Genomic DNA, 19,493 nt, shown 5'->3' on the forward strand with positions numbered 1-19,493 from the left:
ATAATTTTGAAGTGGAAGGAAAATGATACATTTTTTACAAATAAATATGTGAAAAGTGTGGCATACATTCGTGTTCAGCCCCCTTTACTCCGATACCCCTACCTAAAATCTAGTGGAACCAATTGCCTTCAGAAGTCAACTAATTAGTAGAGTCCACCTGTCTGTAATTTAATCTCTGTATAAATACAGCTGTTCTGTGAAGCCCTCATAGGTTTGTTAGATAACCTTAGTGAACAAACAGCATCATGAAGGCCAAGGAACACACCAGGCAGGTCAGGGATGAAGTTGTGGAGAAGTCTAAAGCAGGGTTAGGTTATAAAAAAATATTCCAAGCTTTGAACATCTCACAGAGCATTGTTCAAGCCATCATCCAAAAATGGAAAAAGGGAATGGCACAACTGCATACCTACCAAGACATGGCCATCCACCTAAACTGACAGGCCAGGCAACAAGAGCATTAATCAGAGAAGCAGCCAAGATACCATGGTAACTCTGGAGGAGTTGCAGAGATCCACACCTCATGTGGGAGAATCTGTCCACAGGACAACTATTAGTCGTACACTCCACAAATCTGGCCTATATGGAAGAGTGGCAAGAAGAAAGCCATTGTTGAAAGAAAGCCATAAAAGTCCCATTTGCAGTTTTCGAGAAGCCATGTGGGGACACAGCAAACATGTGGAAGAAGGTGCTCTGGTCAGATGAGACCAAAATTTAACTTTTTGGCCTAAAAGCAAAAGCTATGTGTGGCAGAAAACTAACAACGCACATCACCCTAAACACACTATCCTCACCGTGAAACATGGTGGTGGCAGAATCATGTTGTGGGGATGCTTTTTATCAGCAGGGAGAGGGAAGCTGGTCAGAGTTGATGGGTAGATGGATGGCACCAACTACAGGGCAATCTTAGAAGAAAACCTATTAGAGTCTGCAAAAGACTTGAGACTGGGGCAGAGGTTTGTCTTCCAGCAGGGAAATGACCCTAACCATACATACAGAGCTACAATGCAATGGTTAGATCAAAGCATATGCATGTGTTAGAATGGCCCAGGCAAAGTCCAGACCAAAATCCAATCGAGAATCTGTGGTAACACTTGAAAATGGCTGTTTACAGATGTTCTCCATCCAATCTGACAGAGCTTGAGCTATTTCTTAAAGAAGAATGAGGAAAATGTCATTCTCTAGATGTGCAAAGCTGGTAGGGACATCCCCAAAAAGACTTGCAGCTGAAATTGCAGCGAAAGGTGGTTCTACAAAGTGTTGACTTATGGGGGCTGAATACAAATGCATGCCACACTTTCACATATTTATTTGTAAAAAAATGTGAAAACCATTTATCATTTTCTTTCCACTTCACAATTATGTGCCACTTTGTGTTGGTCTATCCCAATAAAATACATTTGCGTTTTTGGTTGTAACGAGACAAAATGTGGAAAATTTCAAGGGGCATGAATACTTTTTCAAGGCACTGTACATAGGTTGAAAAGAACTGTCAAATTTATATTTTTTAATTGAACCCCCAAAAATTATAACACATTTAGAACATCAGGGCTGCTTTGCCAGGATGAAATGACAAAAAAAATGTACACATTATGAAAAAACATAGTAATTGTGTTCTGAAGTAATTCTTGGTTTTCTAGCTGGTCTTGCACACCATATTAAAAGGTATTTTGCTATAAATTACAAGCTAACCTAATAGTAAAATTACGGGGCTGAGGATTTCAAATTATAGTGAAGATGTTTTGGAAAGTCACCTTGCTAGAGCAGTGAGACAACCTTCCACAAACTCAGCCATGCAGTGGTAGATTTGAATGTATCAATGATAAACAGACTTTAAAAATGTATATGGTAGAAAAATCTGGGACCAAAAACATATACAGTAGATATAATTAATGCAATATACAGTAACAAGTGTTGACTTGTAGTGAGGACTTGTGACACCAGAGGAAATAGGCTGCTTTGAAGTAAATTACATAGGCCAGAGATTTAATATGATGCAGATAATGAGCATGTATTATCTTTAAATGTAATTCCTTTTGAAATAAATGTATTTATGCTTAACCTCTCTGTGTTTTTATTTAGAAATTATATGTATTTTAAATGATGGTAGGTCACCGAAAAACTTGCAGTATAATTGTTTTCATTTAAGCATTAAATGCTATCACTCTAGCAAAATTAGGTTGATTAAGCATGTAAGAAAATAAAACGAAACTACTTTGTTATATTTATTGTAGAAGAGACAATGGGATTTATTTACCAAAACTGGAGAGTACAAAATCCGATGCATAGAAACCAATCAGCTAACAGTTTTTTTTTTTTGTGAAAGTTTAATTGAATAAACTGAAGTTTTTGCGCTCTAGAGTTTTAATAAATCAACCCCACTGTATCATAACGGTATCATTTAAATATTGTGTGTTCTTTTTATAGACCTCCAACCACTGGACATGTTGTCTGAAATTATCTCTCCAAATAAATCCTTGGCTGGGTTAAAGATGGTTCAGTCTCAAGGAGTGCGTGGATTTCATCTCTCAGGATCACCCCATGAATTGAGTTTTCCATCATCCCGCCTATTCCACAACTGTAATCTCTTTCCAGAGGAGTTTTCTATTGTTATTACTGTGAAAATCCCAAGTCTTCCACCCAAGGTAACCATCTTATTTTATACCAATTACTGCTGGTAGAAATGGACTGGAGATTTCCCTAAACCTATTCATCATCCCGAGTCTAATGCCCTGTACACACGGTCGGATTTTCCGACGGAAAAAGTCAGATAGGTTTATGTTGTTGAAAAATCCGATCATGTGTGGGCTCTATCGGACTTTTTCCGTTGGGTATCCAAGAGCTGAATCTAAAATTTCTCGGCAACAAAATCCGATCAGACTTTTTCCGATTGTTTGTAGAGAATTCCGACGGACAAAGTGCCACGTATGCTCAGATTAAATGACGAGACCAAAGCTATTGGCTACTAGCCTCTACGTAGTCCCGTCGTACGCAACGAACGTCACCTCATTCCGAACAATCAGATTTTTCGGCAACTTTGTCCGACCGCGTGTATGCAAGACAAGTTTGGCACAAAATCCGTCGGAAAAAATCGATAGATTTTGTTGTCGGAATGTCCGACCCTGTGTACAAGGCATTATAACCATAATCCTACCACTTTTCCTGGTCAAGTCTAAAACTGTTTCTAACACTAACTTGTCAAGAAGATTTACTATATCTGTCTATTATATTAGACCCCCAGTCAGAACTATTAATTGGTGCTGACTGGAGGGAGGTTAGTGGTGAAGGATAAGTAATAACCATCTTACCCGTATATAAAGCAACAATACCCGTAACCAAAATAAAATGTATTACAGGGCATTGCTAGTAGGTTGAAACATGTGGACATGACTAGGTAAAACTGGGGCGACATAGCACATATCTGGGACTTATAAGACTAATTTACTAGCGATGTTGACACAGAACTGACACTAGATGCTAAGCAAAGGAGATGGGACCCATGATCTACCTTACAATAAAGGAGATGTAGTGAAAAACATTTATTTTGGAGAACGATGTATATAGGGGCAATGACTTTCAAAGCCTCCCCATGTCCCTGTTCTGTCTTGTCAAAATGCCTCCTCTAGTCCAGATAACAAGGAAGCAGGAAATAAAACACAGAGCATTGGGTTAAGACACATAAAAGAAACCTCTTTTGGACATTTTCATGGCTGTGGTGCTATACTGTAAACATTGACCTCAATGTCCTCAGCTATCTTCATCTCTGGATATACAAATTGCTGACTGGTACCAGTGCCAGTGCCAGTGTATTTCCTATCAAAACCATAGGGACTTTAAATTGGTGTTACCCATACTGGGCAATCATAATTTTGTTTCTGTGTAATGAAAGCTGAATCCTGCTTGCTACATGATTCACAACCAATTGCAGTTGGCAAAGTCTCCAGGTTTCGTGACCATTTTTTTTCAGTTTACAGTCTTTAAATTAGGCTATAAAGATTCCCCAACACCTAAAATCTAATTATCAGTTTTGCATAAGCCAACTTAATGCTTAGGATTGTGGTCACTTACCCAACCATACGATAGCATAGAGAAGCAGGTTCTACCATTCAAGGGATACATTGGGGAGGGCAGCAGAGGTTTTTACTTAAAGTGAGACCTTGCTTTGCCTACGAAGGCAAATGTAAAGAATGACTTAGCTCCTGTCTCCTTTAGCAGCAAGTACTTATCTTTCCTTATTCTGACAGTGCATTGTTCCACTACTAGGACTGGAGAAAGAAAGCTCTGTGCAATCTCCAAACTGGCTTTTCAGAGTTTACACAGGGTAAAGGACTTTATCTTGGGCTCCACATGACAGTGTTGAGAAAATCATGGGGCACCAAGTGTTGCCACCTGTACCCAGGATTTCTTCCCAGTCCCCAGCAGAGTGATGAAAGGTGAGCACACACTGCTTGGAAGAGAGGGGTAAGTGTCCCTTTCTTTTACCCATCATTTCTTCAATTGCTTCCTGGTTTCTGGCCTATGCCAAAATGATGTCATGCATCTGAGGAGTATTCAGCAGGAGAGGGGGCTTTCTGCATGCCTGAGCTAAGGGCAGAAACATGGATCATCTATTATCCCTGTTTACCATTATCATCTCAGTAAAAGTAAAAGAAAATCCCAAATTTTGGGTTGTTTCCAGAAAAGTAATAGATAGGAAATCTTCCAATTTGGACACTAGTTCTGGTGACCTGGGTGTCCCCAATGAATTACCTTAATTTGCAGGGATTTCCTCTCACTTCCTGTTTGGCTATTGGACAGGAGGTGAAGGGATAGATCTGTTTTATCATTCTGTATCCTGAAAATGACATTATTGTATACTGTATTATAAATAAACATCTTTATTTTACTGTAATGTTACCCTGAACGCATTACTTTAGAAAACAAACACCGGAAAATATATACATTTTGTGCTACAAGTAGTATAGTTTTGGGAAATCTATCTTCATAATGTCTTTTCATTTCACCCTGCATAGAAGATAGAAGAAAAAAGTAAGCGCTTACAAAATATTATCCAGCAAGCTCAACTGCATTAACCACTTCCCGACCAGCGCACGACGATGTACGTCGACAGAATGGCACGGGCAGGCATATTGGCGTACATGTACGTCCAATATTCTATGCCGCCCTGCCATCGGGAGCGCGCCGCCGGTGGCGCGCTCCCGCGCTGGTCGGGACCCCCGTGAGTCTGGTCGCGGGACCCGCGGACTCGATCGCCGCGGGCATCCCCGCGATCGTCTCACGGAGCGGCCGAATGGAGGAAATGCTGTATAAACAACATTTTTCCATTCTGCCTAGCAACTAGTGACGCTGATCTCTGCTCCATGTGATTGGAGCAGAGATCAGTGTACACTAAATGAAAGCCCAACCCCCCCACAGTTAGTAACACACCCCTAGGAACACTTAACCCCTACACTGCCACCCACTGGTTAACCCTTTCACTGCCAGTGTCATTTACACAGGAATCACTGCATTTATATAGCAGTGATTACTGTATAAATGACAATGGTCCCAAAAATGTGTCAAAAATGTCCGATGGGTCCCCGACAATGTCGCAGTCACAATAAAAATCGCAGATCGCCGCCATTACTAGTAAAAAAAATAATAATAAAAAATTATTAATAAAAATGCTATAAAACTATCCCTATTTTGTAAACGCTATAACTTTTGCGCAAACCAATCAATAATCGCTTATTGCGATTTTTTTTACCAAAAATATGTAGAAGAATACGTATCGGCCTAAATTGAGGGAAAAAAATGTTTTTTTATATATTTTTGGGGGATATTTATTATAACAAAAAGTAAAAAATAATGTGTTTTTTTCAAAATTGTCGCTCTATTTTTGTTTATAGCGCAAAAAATAAAAACCGCAGGGGTGATCAACTACCACCAAAAGAAAGCTCTATTTGTGGGAAAAAAGGATGTCAATTTTGTTTGGGAGCCACGTCGCACGACCGCGCAATTGTCAGTTAAAGCGACGCAGTGCCGAATCGCAAAAAGTGGTCTGGTCTTTGACCAGCAAATTGGTCCGGTCTGAAAGTGGTTAAACACCTCTGTCAATTTAACATGTTTCAGGCACTGGGAGCTTAAGGGGAGGAGGATTAGGTAACCTACAAAAAGAGTAGATTGCTGGATGGACTTTACTAGTGTAATGCCTATTCTATTCATAGTCTAATCAAAAGGCAGGTGACAATGGAAACTGCAGAGTTACATTAAACAATTGTGAGGTGCATGTACAAATGGTCAGTGCCAATGGGGCAAACAAAAAAAAATGAATATTATTAAGTTATTTCCAATGTTAGACAAATGTTTTTTTACAGGACAAATGTATATGAACTTTCAATGGTTGAAGATTAAACCATCTTGGCCTCCTAATTCTATTTCCTCTGCTAAGGTGGCTTAGTTAAATCTATGTAAGAAACCAGGCTTAGCTGCTTTGTAGAAGAAGAAAGTTTTAGGAATAGAGAGTATGATGTTAACCACTTCAGCCCCGGAAGTATTTACCCCCTTCCTGACCAAGCCATTTTTTGCGATATGGCACTGCGCAATTTCAACTGACAATTGCGTGGTCGGGCGATGCTGTACCCAAACAAAATTGAAGTCCTTTTTTTCCCCCACAAATAGAGCTTTCTTTTGATGATATTTTATCATCTCTGCGGTTTTTATTTTTTGCGCTATAAACAAAAAAATTGTTTAGCATTTACAATTTAGAAAAAAAAGCAATATTTTTTACTTTCTGATATAATAAATATCCCCCCCAAAAATATAAAAAAAACAAATTTCTTCTTCAGTTTAGGTCAATATGTATTCTTCTACATATTTTTGGTAAAAAATCGCAATAAGCGTAGATTGATTGGTTTGCGCAAAAGTTATCGTGTCTACAAAATAGGGGATAGATTTATAGCATTTTTATTATTATTATTTTTTATTAGTAATGGCAGCGATCTGTGATTTTTTTTTTATATTACTGCGTCATTGCAGCGGACAGATCTGAGACTTTTGACACTATTTTGGAATCATTGGCATTTAAGCGGCATTTAAGTGGTTAAGCAATACCAGTAAGAAATCTCCTAAAATTAATTGATCAGTAGACACCTGTCAGAGAGGAGAGTTCATCTTATAGAGACCCTTCACCTTTGTCGAATATTTTGTTTTACCTCATACCTAATGTATTTATATATAAATGAAAAAAGTACTTTGGGTATTAAAATTGATAATACAAGTCTGTAATGGTGAACTGTTTTCTTATTAGTTGCCACTACAAGCTGTATAGTAAAGGTGAACTGTATTCTTATTGGATGGCACTGCATGCTGTATGGTAAAGGTGAACTGTTTTCCAATTGGTAGCCACTGTGTGCTATACAGTCATGTACATTTACTACTAAAGTGTGGGCCAGCTGCACAGAATCATGTGTGTATATACACATTTCTAGTTAGGGGGTGTGCACCCATCCGGCTGAACTGTGCTTTGTCCCAGCACATGCCGATCACTGGGTCCTGGCCAGTGATTGACCACCGGCAACTGCCGATCGGCTCTGAGCTTCACAGAACACAGCTCTGTGAGTGTAAACAACACAGAGCTGTGTTCAGTGACAGGGGATTCAGTTGTATTTCATTCCCTGCTAAGCAAAACAACTAGATCCCCAGTAAAAGTACACACATAAACACTTGTTAGGCACTTGTTTAACCCCTTCATCGTCCTAGATGTTAACCACTTCCTGTCCAGTTTCATTAGTCCAGTGACCATGCATATTATTAGTACTGATCACTGTAATAATGTCATTGGTGATGTCAGTGGCAGCTATTTATTTCCCACAAAGTGTCAGTTAGTGTCAGATTCCCAGCCATCCCGTTATAAGTTGCTGATCACCGTTATTACTAGTATATATAAAAAATAAAAACAATCAATATACACTTATTGGTATTTTTTGTTACCAAAGACATGTAGCAGAATACATTTTGGCCAAAATGTATTCAGAGATTTTTATTTTTTATTTTTTATGCGATATACTTTATAGCAGAAAGTAAAAAATATATATATATTTTTTATATATACATATATATACCCATATATATATATATATATATATATATGTATATAGAAAAAAAATATATACCGTATATTTTTTACTTTCTGCTATAAAGCATATCGCATAAAAAAAAAAAAAAAAAAAATCTCTGAATACATTTTGGCCTCTATTTGTGTAATAAAATTGATATATTTGTTTGGGTGTAGCGTTGCATGACTGCGCAATTGTCAGTTAAAGCAGAGCTCCACCCAAAATTTTGACAGGTACCTGCTCCCGCTTCCATTCCAAAAGCCTTAGGTGATCGAAAGCGGAAGTTCTCCTTTTCTCCTCCCTCCTAAAGTCTTCTGGGACATGTGACAGGTCTCAGAAGACTTCGGGACCAGTCACAGAGCACAGCGCCTCGCTCGTGCATGCGCAGTGGGCACTCGGTTGTGAAGCCACAAGCTGTCACAGCCAGCTGCCCATAGTGAAGATGCTGGTGCCGCTGAGGGAGGACAACAGCTGGATTGTGGACAGGTGAGTGTTTGTTTATTAAAACTCAGTAGCTACAGGTTTTGTAGCTGCTAACTTTTAATTTTCACTAAAGAGACTGGAGCTCTGCTTTAAAGTAGCGAAGTGCCACATAGCAAAAAATGGCCCGGTCATGAAGGGGGTAAACTCTTCTGGAGATGATGTAGTTAAAGATAAAAGCAGGAAGGGTTGTGTATATTTACAAGGTCCTAATTGAAGATTGTATTTTGTAACAGAAAAATGAATACTTGTTCACTATGATCACTGAAGACAGCAGACATGTTCTTCTTGGCCTGAGATACTCTGAAAATAAGCTACATTTCCTGTTCAGGAATACAGAACATCCTGATGAATGGCAACCCAAAGTTACTTTCCGAAGCATCTCATTGGCTGATGATCGATGGCACACATTGGTCTTAGCTGTGTCTGGAACTTCCATCACCCTTACCATTGATTGCAATATACCAACAGAAATGTAAGTTACTTGTTGTATTACCCTGTATGCTCCAAAAAGTGTTTGGTACTTTATAATGGTTATATTAGATTAGATTTTCCTCCTTTCACAGGAAATCAGAACCGAAAACGAAAATTCTCGTATGCAAAGGCTTTTTTTTGTTGTTTCTGATCATGTGCAGCCTTTCTTTTTTTGATTTTTCTTGTACAAAAATTGTACAAAAGCGGTACACATTAAATGAAAATGTCTGGTCTGTTCCTGTACGAGAACATTTTTCGAGTTCGTCCCTTTGGGAATTTTCATACGAAAAGTCTGAATTTGCTGTCGAAAGTTGTGTACACACTGTACAAAAATCGTACGAAAGTTCCTCGGATGAAAATGTTTCCCTGATTTTCTAATAGTGCGTCCGAGGCCTTAAAATCAACCACATTTAAAGCGGTAGTAAACCCAGCTTCAAAAAACACTTACATTCCCGGCATGCCGGAAATGCTAACTTTCACATTGGTTGTGCTCTCAACCAAACTTTCAAACCATTCAATGGCTGGTTTCATAGCTGATCACATGTGCAGCATTATGGCAGTTGAAGAATCATTAGAGGCCAAGATGGCAGCTTCCTTGACTGAAAACGATAGAAGGGTTTACTTCCACTTTAAACATACAGACTACTTATCCTGAACATAACAATTTAGATCGATTTGTTTGCTAAGATTATCAGAAACAAATGTGTTTAGTTTGATTAAATATACAGTATATTTTGCTGCCTGGATATATTGACTGCATTGCAATCTATTAAAAACATTCATCTAAAATTTGAGAGGTAATAACTTCCTGTTCTAAAAGTCTGAAAAGGCAGCAGATAAAATATGTATATTTCAGCCTTCAAATAATCTTGTAGTCTGCTCATACTAGACTCCAACGCACTATTGCCAATGCACACGTTCTTGTAGAAATAGCTGTGGGTGCTGCAGGAACCACCAGCTAGAACCGTATATAGTCCAAGTGAGAGAATGTCACCAGCACACCATGGATCTCCAGAATGGGTCCAAAGATTTATTCAGTGATTACATCGATAAAGCAAATAGCAACATTTTAGAGCCTCACAGGGGTCCCACGAGGCTCCAAAACTTTGCTATTTGTGGTAACAATGTCATTGCTGAATAAAGCTTTGGACCCACTCTGGAGATCCATGGTGTCATTCTCTCGCTTTGTTCATACTAAACAATACAATAGGACTGTGGATAACAGATACGGTATGGATCTTGTACTTACTTTCCAAGTGTTCTACTGTTTTACCCCCACTCCCTGTAAAGTGTCAAGGTGCAGAACAGAGAAATCAAATTACAAAGCGTCTCCTTTTCTAAAGGCAGCTCATAATGTTAGATTTCTTATCACTTTCTACCCCAGTGAAAAACTGGGGACAGAGTATAGATCTCCTATAAGGAGAAACGCAGTAGAGGTCCTAATTCTCCCTAAACTAAACAGGAACTTAAACGGAGCTTAGGATTCGCCATTGCTCCTATGTGATAGTACTCAGACCTGGCAATAGGCTACCAGGATAGTGACCAGTAGGGATGAGCTTCATGTTCGAGTCGAACATACGTTCGACTCGAACATCGGCTGTTCACCCGTTCGGCGAATTCCAAACGTTATGGGCCGTTCGCGCCAAATTCGTGAAGCGCTCACGGCCCACAATGCACTGCGTCATCGCAGTGCATTGCTGGCTCATGATTGGCCAAGCATGCACTGTGACCCCGCATGCTTGGCCAATCACAGCGCCAGCAGCGAGGAGAGCCATGATTGGCCACAGGCAGGATGCCTGTGGCCAATCATAGCTCAGGCTGTGTAGTACACGCCCCACACTATATAAGGCCGCCAGCGTGGCGGCCTAGTGTAGTGTGTTGGCGTCTGAAGCAGTTAGTGGGTGTTCTGTGTACCTTCAACACAGTACACACCGATCGTTATCGGCCGATTTTCGATCTTGCTCTTCTGTAGTGGTTGTTGTCTGCTTGCCCTGACCGCAGTATACACTGCTATATTCACCTCACCTATATAGCTAGTGATCTATCTTTTATAATAGAGCTTGCAGTCAGTAGTGTTAGGAGCTTGTGCGTGCTGTCTGCGCGCTCTGTACCCAGTACACACCGCTATATCCACCTACATAGCTCTTCTCTATTTGAGCCCACTTGCCATCTGCAGGAGTTATTGGAAGTTGTGTGTGCCTCCAGCACAGCACAGTATGCATCTGTATATACCCCTTTATCTATAAAAAAGGCATCTGCAGGAGTTAGTGGGTTTTTTGTGCCTCCAGCACAATATACACCTGTATCTACCCTTTATTGCTGTTCTCTAATAGATGCATCTGCAGGGCTTAGTGGGTGTTGTGTGACTCAATTACAGTATACCCCTTTATCTCTGGTGTTCTATAATAAAGGCATCTGCAGGGCTTAGTGGGTGTTGTGTGACTCAATTACACTGCTGTTTTACCCAACTCCCTTCATGCCATTACCATGTCTGGAAGGCCAGCAAGGAGAGGCAGACAGGCGCGAGCCGATAAAAGAGGGCAAGCAGGCTCTGTGTCTAGAGACAACAGTGCTGGTCGTGGACGCGGTGCATTGTCATCAGCACGTGGCCATGGGACACGCTTGTCCTTCTTTTCGGCAGCTGGACATGTTGAACCGCAACATGCCAACGACTTGGTAGAGTGGATGACCAAGCCCTCTTCATCCTCCTCATCCTCTCTCACCCAGTCTCAGGGTACTAGCAAAGCAGCTGCCAACGCATCGTCTTCCCTCCTCTCAATGTCATCATCAGTGACTCCTTCCCTAGACCCACCACGTCCTCCTGAGGAGTCTCCTGAACTCTTTGAGCACAGTGTTGGGTACATGCTCCAGGAGGATGCCCAGTGTTTTGTAGGCTCTGATGATGACACTCAGCTAGAGGAAGGCAGTAGCGTGAGCGCAGAGAGAGGGGATGCTCAAGAAGGACAGCAATCTGGCAGTCATGTTCCACAAGCTGCAGCATACTGCCAGGTTTGCTACAGCGATGAAGAGGGAGGGGATGATGAGGGCACTGACTCCACATGGGTGCCTGGTAGGAGAGAGGAGGAGGAGGAGGAGGAGGAGGAGGCACATGTCCAACGAGGCAGGATGCCCTCCGGGGGCCAGCTTAGGGGCAGCACACCAACTGATTCACACCGCAGAGCTCCGCCTGTGCAGGGCGCTGCCTCTGCGCGTTATTCTAAAAGTTCTTTGGTGTGGGCCTTTTTTCAGACGAGTGCATCAGATCGCACCGCTGCTATTTGCAACATATGTCTCAAGCGTATCTCGCGTGGCCAAAACATCAGCCGCTTGGGCACCACATGCTTGACCAGACATATGTTGACCTGCCATGCAGCTCGTTGGCAAGCGTACCTCAAAGACCCACACCAAAGAACAAAGCGGACCTCTCCTTGCTCCTCATCAGCTGGCATCTCCAACCCCACTAGACCTTCAGTCCTCTCTGAAACCTGCTCTGAGAGGAATGAAGGTGTAGAATTAGGTGTGTCACAGCCAAGTTCTTCCGGGCACTCTGCTAGCAGTACACCCACGTCCGATTATAGCAGGCAAATGTCCCTGCCCCAGCTGCTGGACCGGCGAAAGAAGTTCACTCCCAGCCATCCACATGCCCAGCGGTTGAATGCTAGCTTGGCTAAATTGCTAGCACTTCAACTGCTGCCTTTTCAGTTGGTAGACTCGGCCCCCTTCCGTGAGTTTGTACAATGTGCGGTTCCTCAGTGGCAGGTCCCCAAACGCCACTTTTTCTCACGGAAGGCGATTCCGGCTCTCTACCGGCATGTGGAAGGCAATGTCCTTGCCTCGCTGGACAGGGCGGTCAGTGGTAAGGTGCATATTACCGCTGACTCATGGTCCAGCAGGCATGGACAGGAATGTTACCTGTCTTTCACGGCCCATTGGGTCACTCTTCTGGCAGCTGGGAAGGATGCAGGACAAGGTGCAGTAGTGTTGGAGGTTGTTCCGCCACCACGCCTCCAAAATGCTACTATTGGTTGTGACACATCTCTCTCCTCCACCCCCTCCTCTTCTTCTTCCTCCATGGCCTCTTCCAGTGCTCTGTCCTTAGAACCAGCGGTGCTCCGTAGGCGTTCCAGGAGCTATGCAAGTACGCAGGCAAAACGATGCCATGCCGTGCTTGCGCTGGTTTGTTTGGGGGACAGGAGCCACACTGGGGCGGATGTTTTGTCAGCTCTGCAGGGGCAGGCCGAGAGGTGGTTGACACCACGCCAGCTTAAGCCAGGAATGGTGGTTTGTGACAATGGCACCAACCTCCTCTCCGCCCTCCGACAGGGACAACTGACCCATGTGCCCTGTGTAGCTCACGTCCTTAACCTGGTGGTGCAGTGGTTCTTGGGCAGGTACCCCGGCTTACAGGATGTCCTGAAGCAGGCCAGGAAAGTCTGTGTGCATTTCCGCCGATCATTTAATGCCTGTGCTCGGCTGGCTGAGCTCCAAAAGGAGTTGAACCTGCCCAAGAACCGCCTTATATGTGACATGCCCACCAGGTGGAACTCAACGTTGGCCATGCTGCACCGGCTGCACACGCAGCAGAGGGCCATCAATGAGTACCTGTGCGACTACGGCACCAGGACAGGGTCAGGGGAGCTCGGTTTTTTCTCACCACGCCAGTGGGGCATGATCAGGGATGCATGCACTGTCCTGTCACCGTTTGAGGAGGCCACAAGGATGGTGAGCAGTGACACTGTATTTCTTGTCCACCTCTTGGAGCATACGCTGCGTGCAATAATGGACAGGGCACTTGAGGCAGAACAGAGGCAGGAAGAGGAGGACTTCCTTGCCTCTCAAGGCCCCCTTTATCCAGACAGTGTTCCTGCTGTGCCACCCATCACACAGGAAGAGGATGAGGAGGAGGAAGAGGAGGAGGAGGATGATTGTGTCAGCATGGAGGTGGAGGCTGGCACTCAGCATCAGCAGCAGCAGTCTTGTAGGGATGATTTACAGTCCCAAGAAACACGTGGACTTGTACGTGGCTGGGAGGAGGTAGCTGCGGATCATGTTGCCCTTAGTGACCCAGAGGACTCCGGACCGAATGCCTCAGCTAACCTACGCTGCATGGCCTCCCTGATCCTGCAAAGCCTGCGGAAGGATCCTCGTATTCTTCGGATCAAGGAGAGGGACCATTACTGGCTGGCCACTCTCCTTGATCCACGGTACAAGGGTAAGGTTGCCGACCTTATCTTGCCATCGCAGAGGGAGCAGAGGATGAGACATCTCCGGGAGGCCTTGCAGAAAGGTCTGTGCAACGTGTTCCCAGAGACTGGGAGGTTACAAACTCCTGGTCCTGGACAACGTGTTGCTGAGGCATTGGTCAGAAGGAGCGGTCGAGAAGGTGGCCGTCTGACTGATGCTTTCAGACAATTTTTTAGTCCGCAGCCCCAAGGTATGATCGGTTCCAGCACCCATCGCCAGCGTCTGATTTACATGGTGCAGGAATACCTAGGGGCAAGGTCAGACTTGGACACCTTTCCCACCGAAAATCCTCTGGCTTACTGGGTCTTGAGGATGGATCACTGGCCAGAGCTTGCACAATATGCAATTGAGCTACTGGCCTGTCCTGCATCCAGCGTTCTTTCAGAACGCACCTTCAGTGCTGCTGGTGGCTTTGTTACCGATCACAGGGTGCGCCTGTCCACCGAATCAGTTGATCGACTGACCTTCATCAAGATGAATCAGTCTTGGATCACCCACAGCTACCAAGCACCTGAAGCTGTTGTAACCGAATAAATTTGACTTTTTTACAAATATCACATCCCTTCAAGACTGCCTATGCTGAGTGACTGTCCTGTTATGTTGATTGTCTATCCTCTTCCTCCTCCGCTGATATGTTGGAAGAACATTTCTGGCTCTGGGTGATGCCATCAGCCCAATTTTTCTGCCCCTGTTTAACAGGGGCGTTTAATTACAATTTTTAAAGCAATGCTTTGCAGCAGGGCTAATTCCTGCAATAAAACTAGAGTATATGGGAGAGGTTGCAGTGTGGTGGCACCAGCACCAGTGCCTAAGGCCCAATTTTTCTGCCCCTGTTTAACAGGGGCGTTTAATTACAATTTTTGATGCAATGCTTTGCAGCAGGGCTAATTCCTGCAATAAAACTAGAGTATATGGGAGAGGTTGCAGTGTGGTGGCACCAGCACCAGTGCCTAAGGCCCAATTTTTCTGCCCCTGTTTAACAGGGGCGTTTAATTACAATTTTTGATGCAATGCTTTGCAGAAGGGCTAATTCCTGCAATAAAACTAGAGTATATGGGAGAGGTTGCAGTGTGGTGGCACCAGCACCAGTGCCTAAGGCCCAATTTTTCTGCCCCTGTTTAACAGGGACTAGTAATTACAATTCTTGATATAATATTTCACAGGAGGGCCCGTTCCTGTGCCCACCCAGAGTAACTGTGAGGACTTATAGTGTTGTGGCACCAGCACCACAACCACCAAAGGTCATTTTTTCTACCACTGTTCAACAATGGCATGTAATTACAACTCTTGATATAATCGTTCACAGCAGGGCGCTCCAGCGCCCACCAAGAGTCACTTTGAGGGCTTACAATGTTGTGGCAAAACCAACACCTTGTTCCGCCATTTCTGTAGAGCATATAGGGCAGGCCCCTACTTTCAAACATCCAACTTACAAACATCTCCTACTTGCAAACGGAAGGAGACAACAGCAAGTGAGATGAAAAAAGATGGACGACAAAACAAATTATACAGGGGTGATAACCCTTCCCTATGTTTTCCAAAAAGCTTAAAAATAGTTTTTTTGACTGGAGCTACACTTAAAAAATGTACCAGTTGAAAATTACAAACAGATTCAACTTAACACAACAAACCTACACAGTCCCTGTCTTGTTTGCACCGCCTGTATACTGCTTTTCTGAGTATATAGGGCCTGGGGGCCACACACATTTCCTTTTTTTAATATGGGTACAGGGTTCCCCTTAATATGCGTACAAGACCCAAATAGGCTGGTAATGGGCAGGGAGGGCTACCCATGCCATTTTTCTCAATGATTTTCAACCATATTGCAGGAACCAGATATAACATTAAAACCGCAATCTGTGCTCCTGCCAAAACTGCCATTTTTAAAAACATTTTAGGCATTGACCCATGTCCCCTGGGGCAGGAGCCAGGTCCCCAAACCCTTTTTAGGACAGTATCTTGCATATTAGCCGTTAAAATTAGTACTTTTAATTTCAAACGTTCGAGTCCCATAGACTTCAATGGGGTTCTAAAGTTCGTTCGAATTTGGGGTCCGTTCGAAAGTTCTGGTGCGAACCAAACCGGGGGGTGTTCGGCTCATCCCTAGTGACCAGGAGGATAGAGCAGGAGGGTAGAGCAGCACTTAGAAAACAATTCTCCTATAATGCCCGCTATCCAGAGAACTGCTAGCCCCCGTGCACACGGTCAGAAATTCCGACCACAAGATCCATCAGATTTTTTTTTCCGAAACTGGTGTTGCATGCACGCGGTCCGACAAAGATCGTTCGGAACGTGATGACGTTCTTTCGTTACGACGGGACTACATTTCGGCTAGTAGTCAATAGCTTTGGTCTCGTAATTTGATCTGAGCATGCGTGGCACTTTGTCCGATCGGAATTCTCTACAAACGATCGCAAAAAGTCCAATCAGATTTTTTTGTCAAAAATTTTTAGATCCTGCTCTCGATTTTTTTTCTGTCGGGATTTCCGACAGAAAAAGTCTGATAAGAGCCCACACACGATCATATTTTCTGACAATATAATCCGATCGGACCTTTTCCGTCGGAATTTCCGACTGTGTGTACAGGGCATTACTTTGTCCTGAATGGGCAAGAGTTTGCTTTAAGAATATTCTTAATTGAAGCTAAAATTCCTAGCCATTACATCATTTATGTGCAGCAAGACCTCCCTATGTTCTCCTATACACGAAGACATTCAATGCCATAAATAGAATATCTTCCATCAAAACAAATATTGCTAATAATTAGAGAGCATTTACCCTTTTTGAAGTAACATTTCTTTGATGTCTATTTAATAGCTATGCAGGCTCCACATGTACAGGATTATTAGTAGAAGAAAACCCTTTGATTTTAAAAATTGTGTCCTTATATGCATTATTCTTATTCTGCGGAATAAAAATGTCACACCTCATCAAGGTGATCAGTACTAAACGAGGACATAAAAGAGACCTGGATACAGGTACTACACTTCACACTCAGGAACAATAAGGAACCTTTTAAATGTGTATGAAATTCTTAATTGGAGCATGGTCAGGCTATCACAAGATCAGATTAGACCTCTTTCACACTGGGGCGCTTTGCAGGCGCTACAGCGCTAAAAATAGCGCCTGCAAAGCGCCCTGAAACAGCCGCTGCTGTGTCTCTCGGGGGCTTTCACACTGGACGGTAAAAAAACTCCTGCTAGCAGCATCTTTGGAGCGGTGAAGGAGCAGTGTATACTCAAGAAACCAGTTTGAGATGATTTGAGCTTTGTGACATGGAGAATTATTCTGCTGGTAGTAGCCATCAGAAGATGGGTACGCTGTCATCAGAAAGGGATGGACATGGTCAGCAACAATACTCAGGTAGGCCATGGCATCTAAACGATGCTCAATTGATAGTAAGGGGCCCAAAATGTGCCAAGAAATGTTTATGCCAAATGCTGACCCTACCATCGGAATTTTGCAGCTGAAATTAGACTTCTCAGACCAGGCAACATTTTTACAATCTTCTACTGTCCAATTTTGGTGAGCCTGTGCAAATTGTAGCCTCAGTTTCCTATTTTTAGCTGACAGGAGTGGCACCCGGGGTGGTCTTCTGCTGCTGTAACCCATCTGTTTCAAGTTTGGATGTGTTGGGCATTCAGAGATGGTATTCTGCATACCTTGGTTGTAAGGAGTGGTTATTTAAGTTACCATTGCCTTTCTATCGTCTGCCCATTCTCCTCTGACATCAACAAACTATTTTCATCCACACAACTCCCGCTCACTGGATATTTTCTCTTTTTGGGACCACTCTTTGTAAACCCTAGAGATGGTTGTGCGTGAAAAACCCAGTAGATCAGCAGTTTTTGAAACACTCAGACCAGCCCATCTGGCACCAACAACCATGCCATGTCCAAAGTCCCTTAAATCCTCTTTCTTCCCCATTCTGATGCACAGTCTGAACTTTAGAAAGTCGTTTTCACCATGTCTAGATGCCTAAATGCATTGAGTTGCTGCCATGTGATTGGCTGACATCGCTGCCATGTTACCGGTGTGTATGTGTGTGTGTATATATATATATATATATATATATATATATATTTTTTTTTTTTTTTTTTTTTTTCCTCCCCTGGGTTATGTAATATTGTGTTGCTAATTTGACAAGAATATTTTTGCAATAATTAGGAGGTATGAGTCATTTTTGAAGCAGACCTTTTAGCAGGTTTACCAGTTTGCATAAATACATTCCTGGCATGCCACAATATACAGCAGCAGAATATGTTTAACCAGTTGCCGACCGCCGCACGACGATGTACGTCGACAGCATGGCACGGGCAGGCATATGGGCGTACATGTACGTCCCTTGCCTCCCGCGGGTCGGGGGCCCGATCGGGCCCCCGCCCGGTGCCTGCGGCGGTCGGTTTTCGTCCGGGAGCGATCCGGGACGAGGGGGCGGCCATTCATTCATGGCCACCCCCTCGCGATCGCTCCCGACGAATAGAAATCCCCCGTGACATCACTTCCTCTCCTGTAATGTAAACACAGGAGAGGAAGTGATGTATTCTCTCCTCCGTGTCGGTATTTTTCGTTCCGACACGGAGGAGAGCGGATCGGTGAGTTGCACCAACACTCTACACACACAGTAGAACATGCCAGGCACACTCACACCCCCCCGATCACCCCCCCAATTACCCCTGCCCCCCAGTCACAGTGACACCAATGTCATTTTTTTTTTTTTTTTTGCATTGGTGTCATTTGTGACTGTAATAACTGTTAGGGCAGTTAGGGTTAGCCCCCTTTAGTTCTAATGTACCCCCCTAACCCCCCCAATAAAGGTTTAACCCCGTGATCACCCCCCGTCGCCAGTGTCACTAAGGCTGGGTTCACATTGCAGCGGTTTATGAGAACGAATGTGATTCGCACCGCACTGCAGTGCAAATCACATCCGATCTCTGTGCGATTCGAGTTCAGCCATTCGCCGCACCCGCCGCACCCGCCGCACCCGCCACACCCGCCGCACCCGCCGCAAATTCGCACGGGACCCTTTTTTTGGCCCGCAGCAGAATCGGATCGCATGGGTGTTCACACCATGCGATCCGAGTTTGCAGATCGCACTGCGATATGCGAACTGATCTGGGGGTGTCAGTAACATTTCACTGACACTCCCAGCAGTTCGCATAGGGCAGTGTGAACTGCCGCCGGGAGGCATGCGATGCGGGA

General features: G+C 43.7%; 1 protein-coding gene across 1 annotated transcript in view; it reads left to right on the forward strand.

Annotated features, from left to right (window-relative positions):
- The window catches only part of TSPEAR (thrombospondin type laminin G domain and EAR repeats), a 223,161-nt gene that overhangs the window by 48,796 nt on the left and 154,872 nt on the right, over positions 1 to 19,493 (forward strand). The window contains exons 2-3 of the mRNA XM_077448415.1: positions 2,425 to 2,642; positions 8,810 to 9,048. Coding sequence (XP_077304541.1) covers positions 2,425 to 2,642; positions 8,810 to 9,048 — 457 coding nt within the window. The remainder of the gene's footprint in view (positions 1 to 2,424; positions 2,643 to 8,809; positions 9,049 to 19,493) is intronic.

This window comes from Lithobates pipiens, unplaced genomic scaffold (assembly GCF_037356315.1).
Source record: "Lithobates pipiens isolate NorthernLeopardFrog02 unplaced genomic scaffold, aLitPip1_a1.2 Scaffold_22, whole genome shotgun sequence".
NCBI classification, from domain to species: Eukaryota; Metazoa; Chordata; class Amphibia; order Anura; family Ranidae; genus Lithobates; species Lithobates pipiens.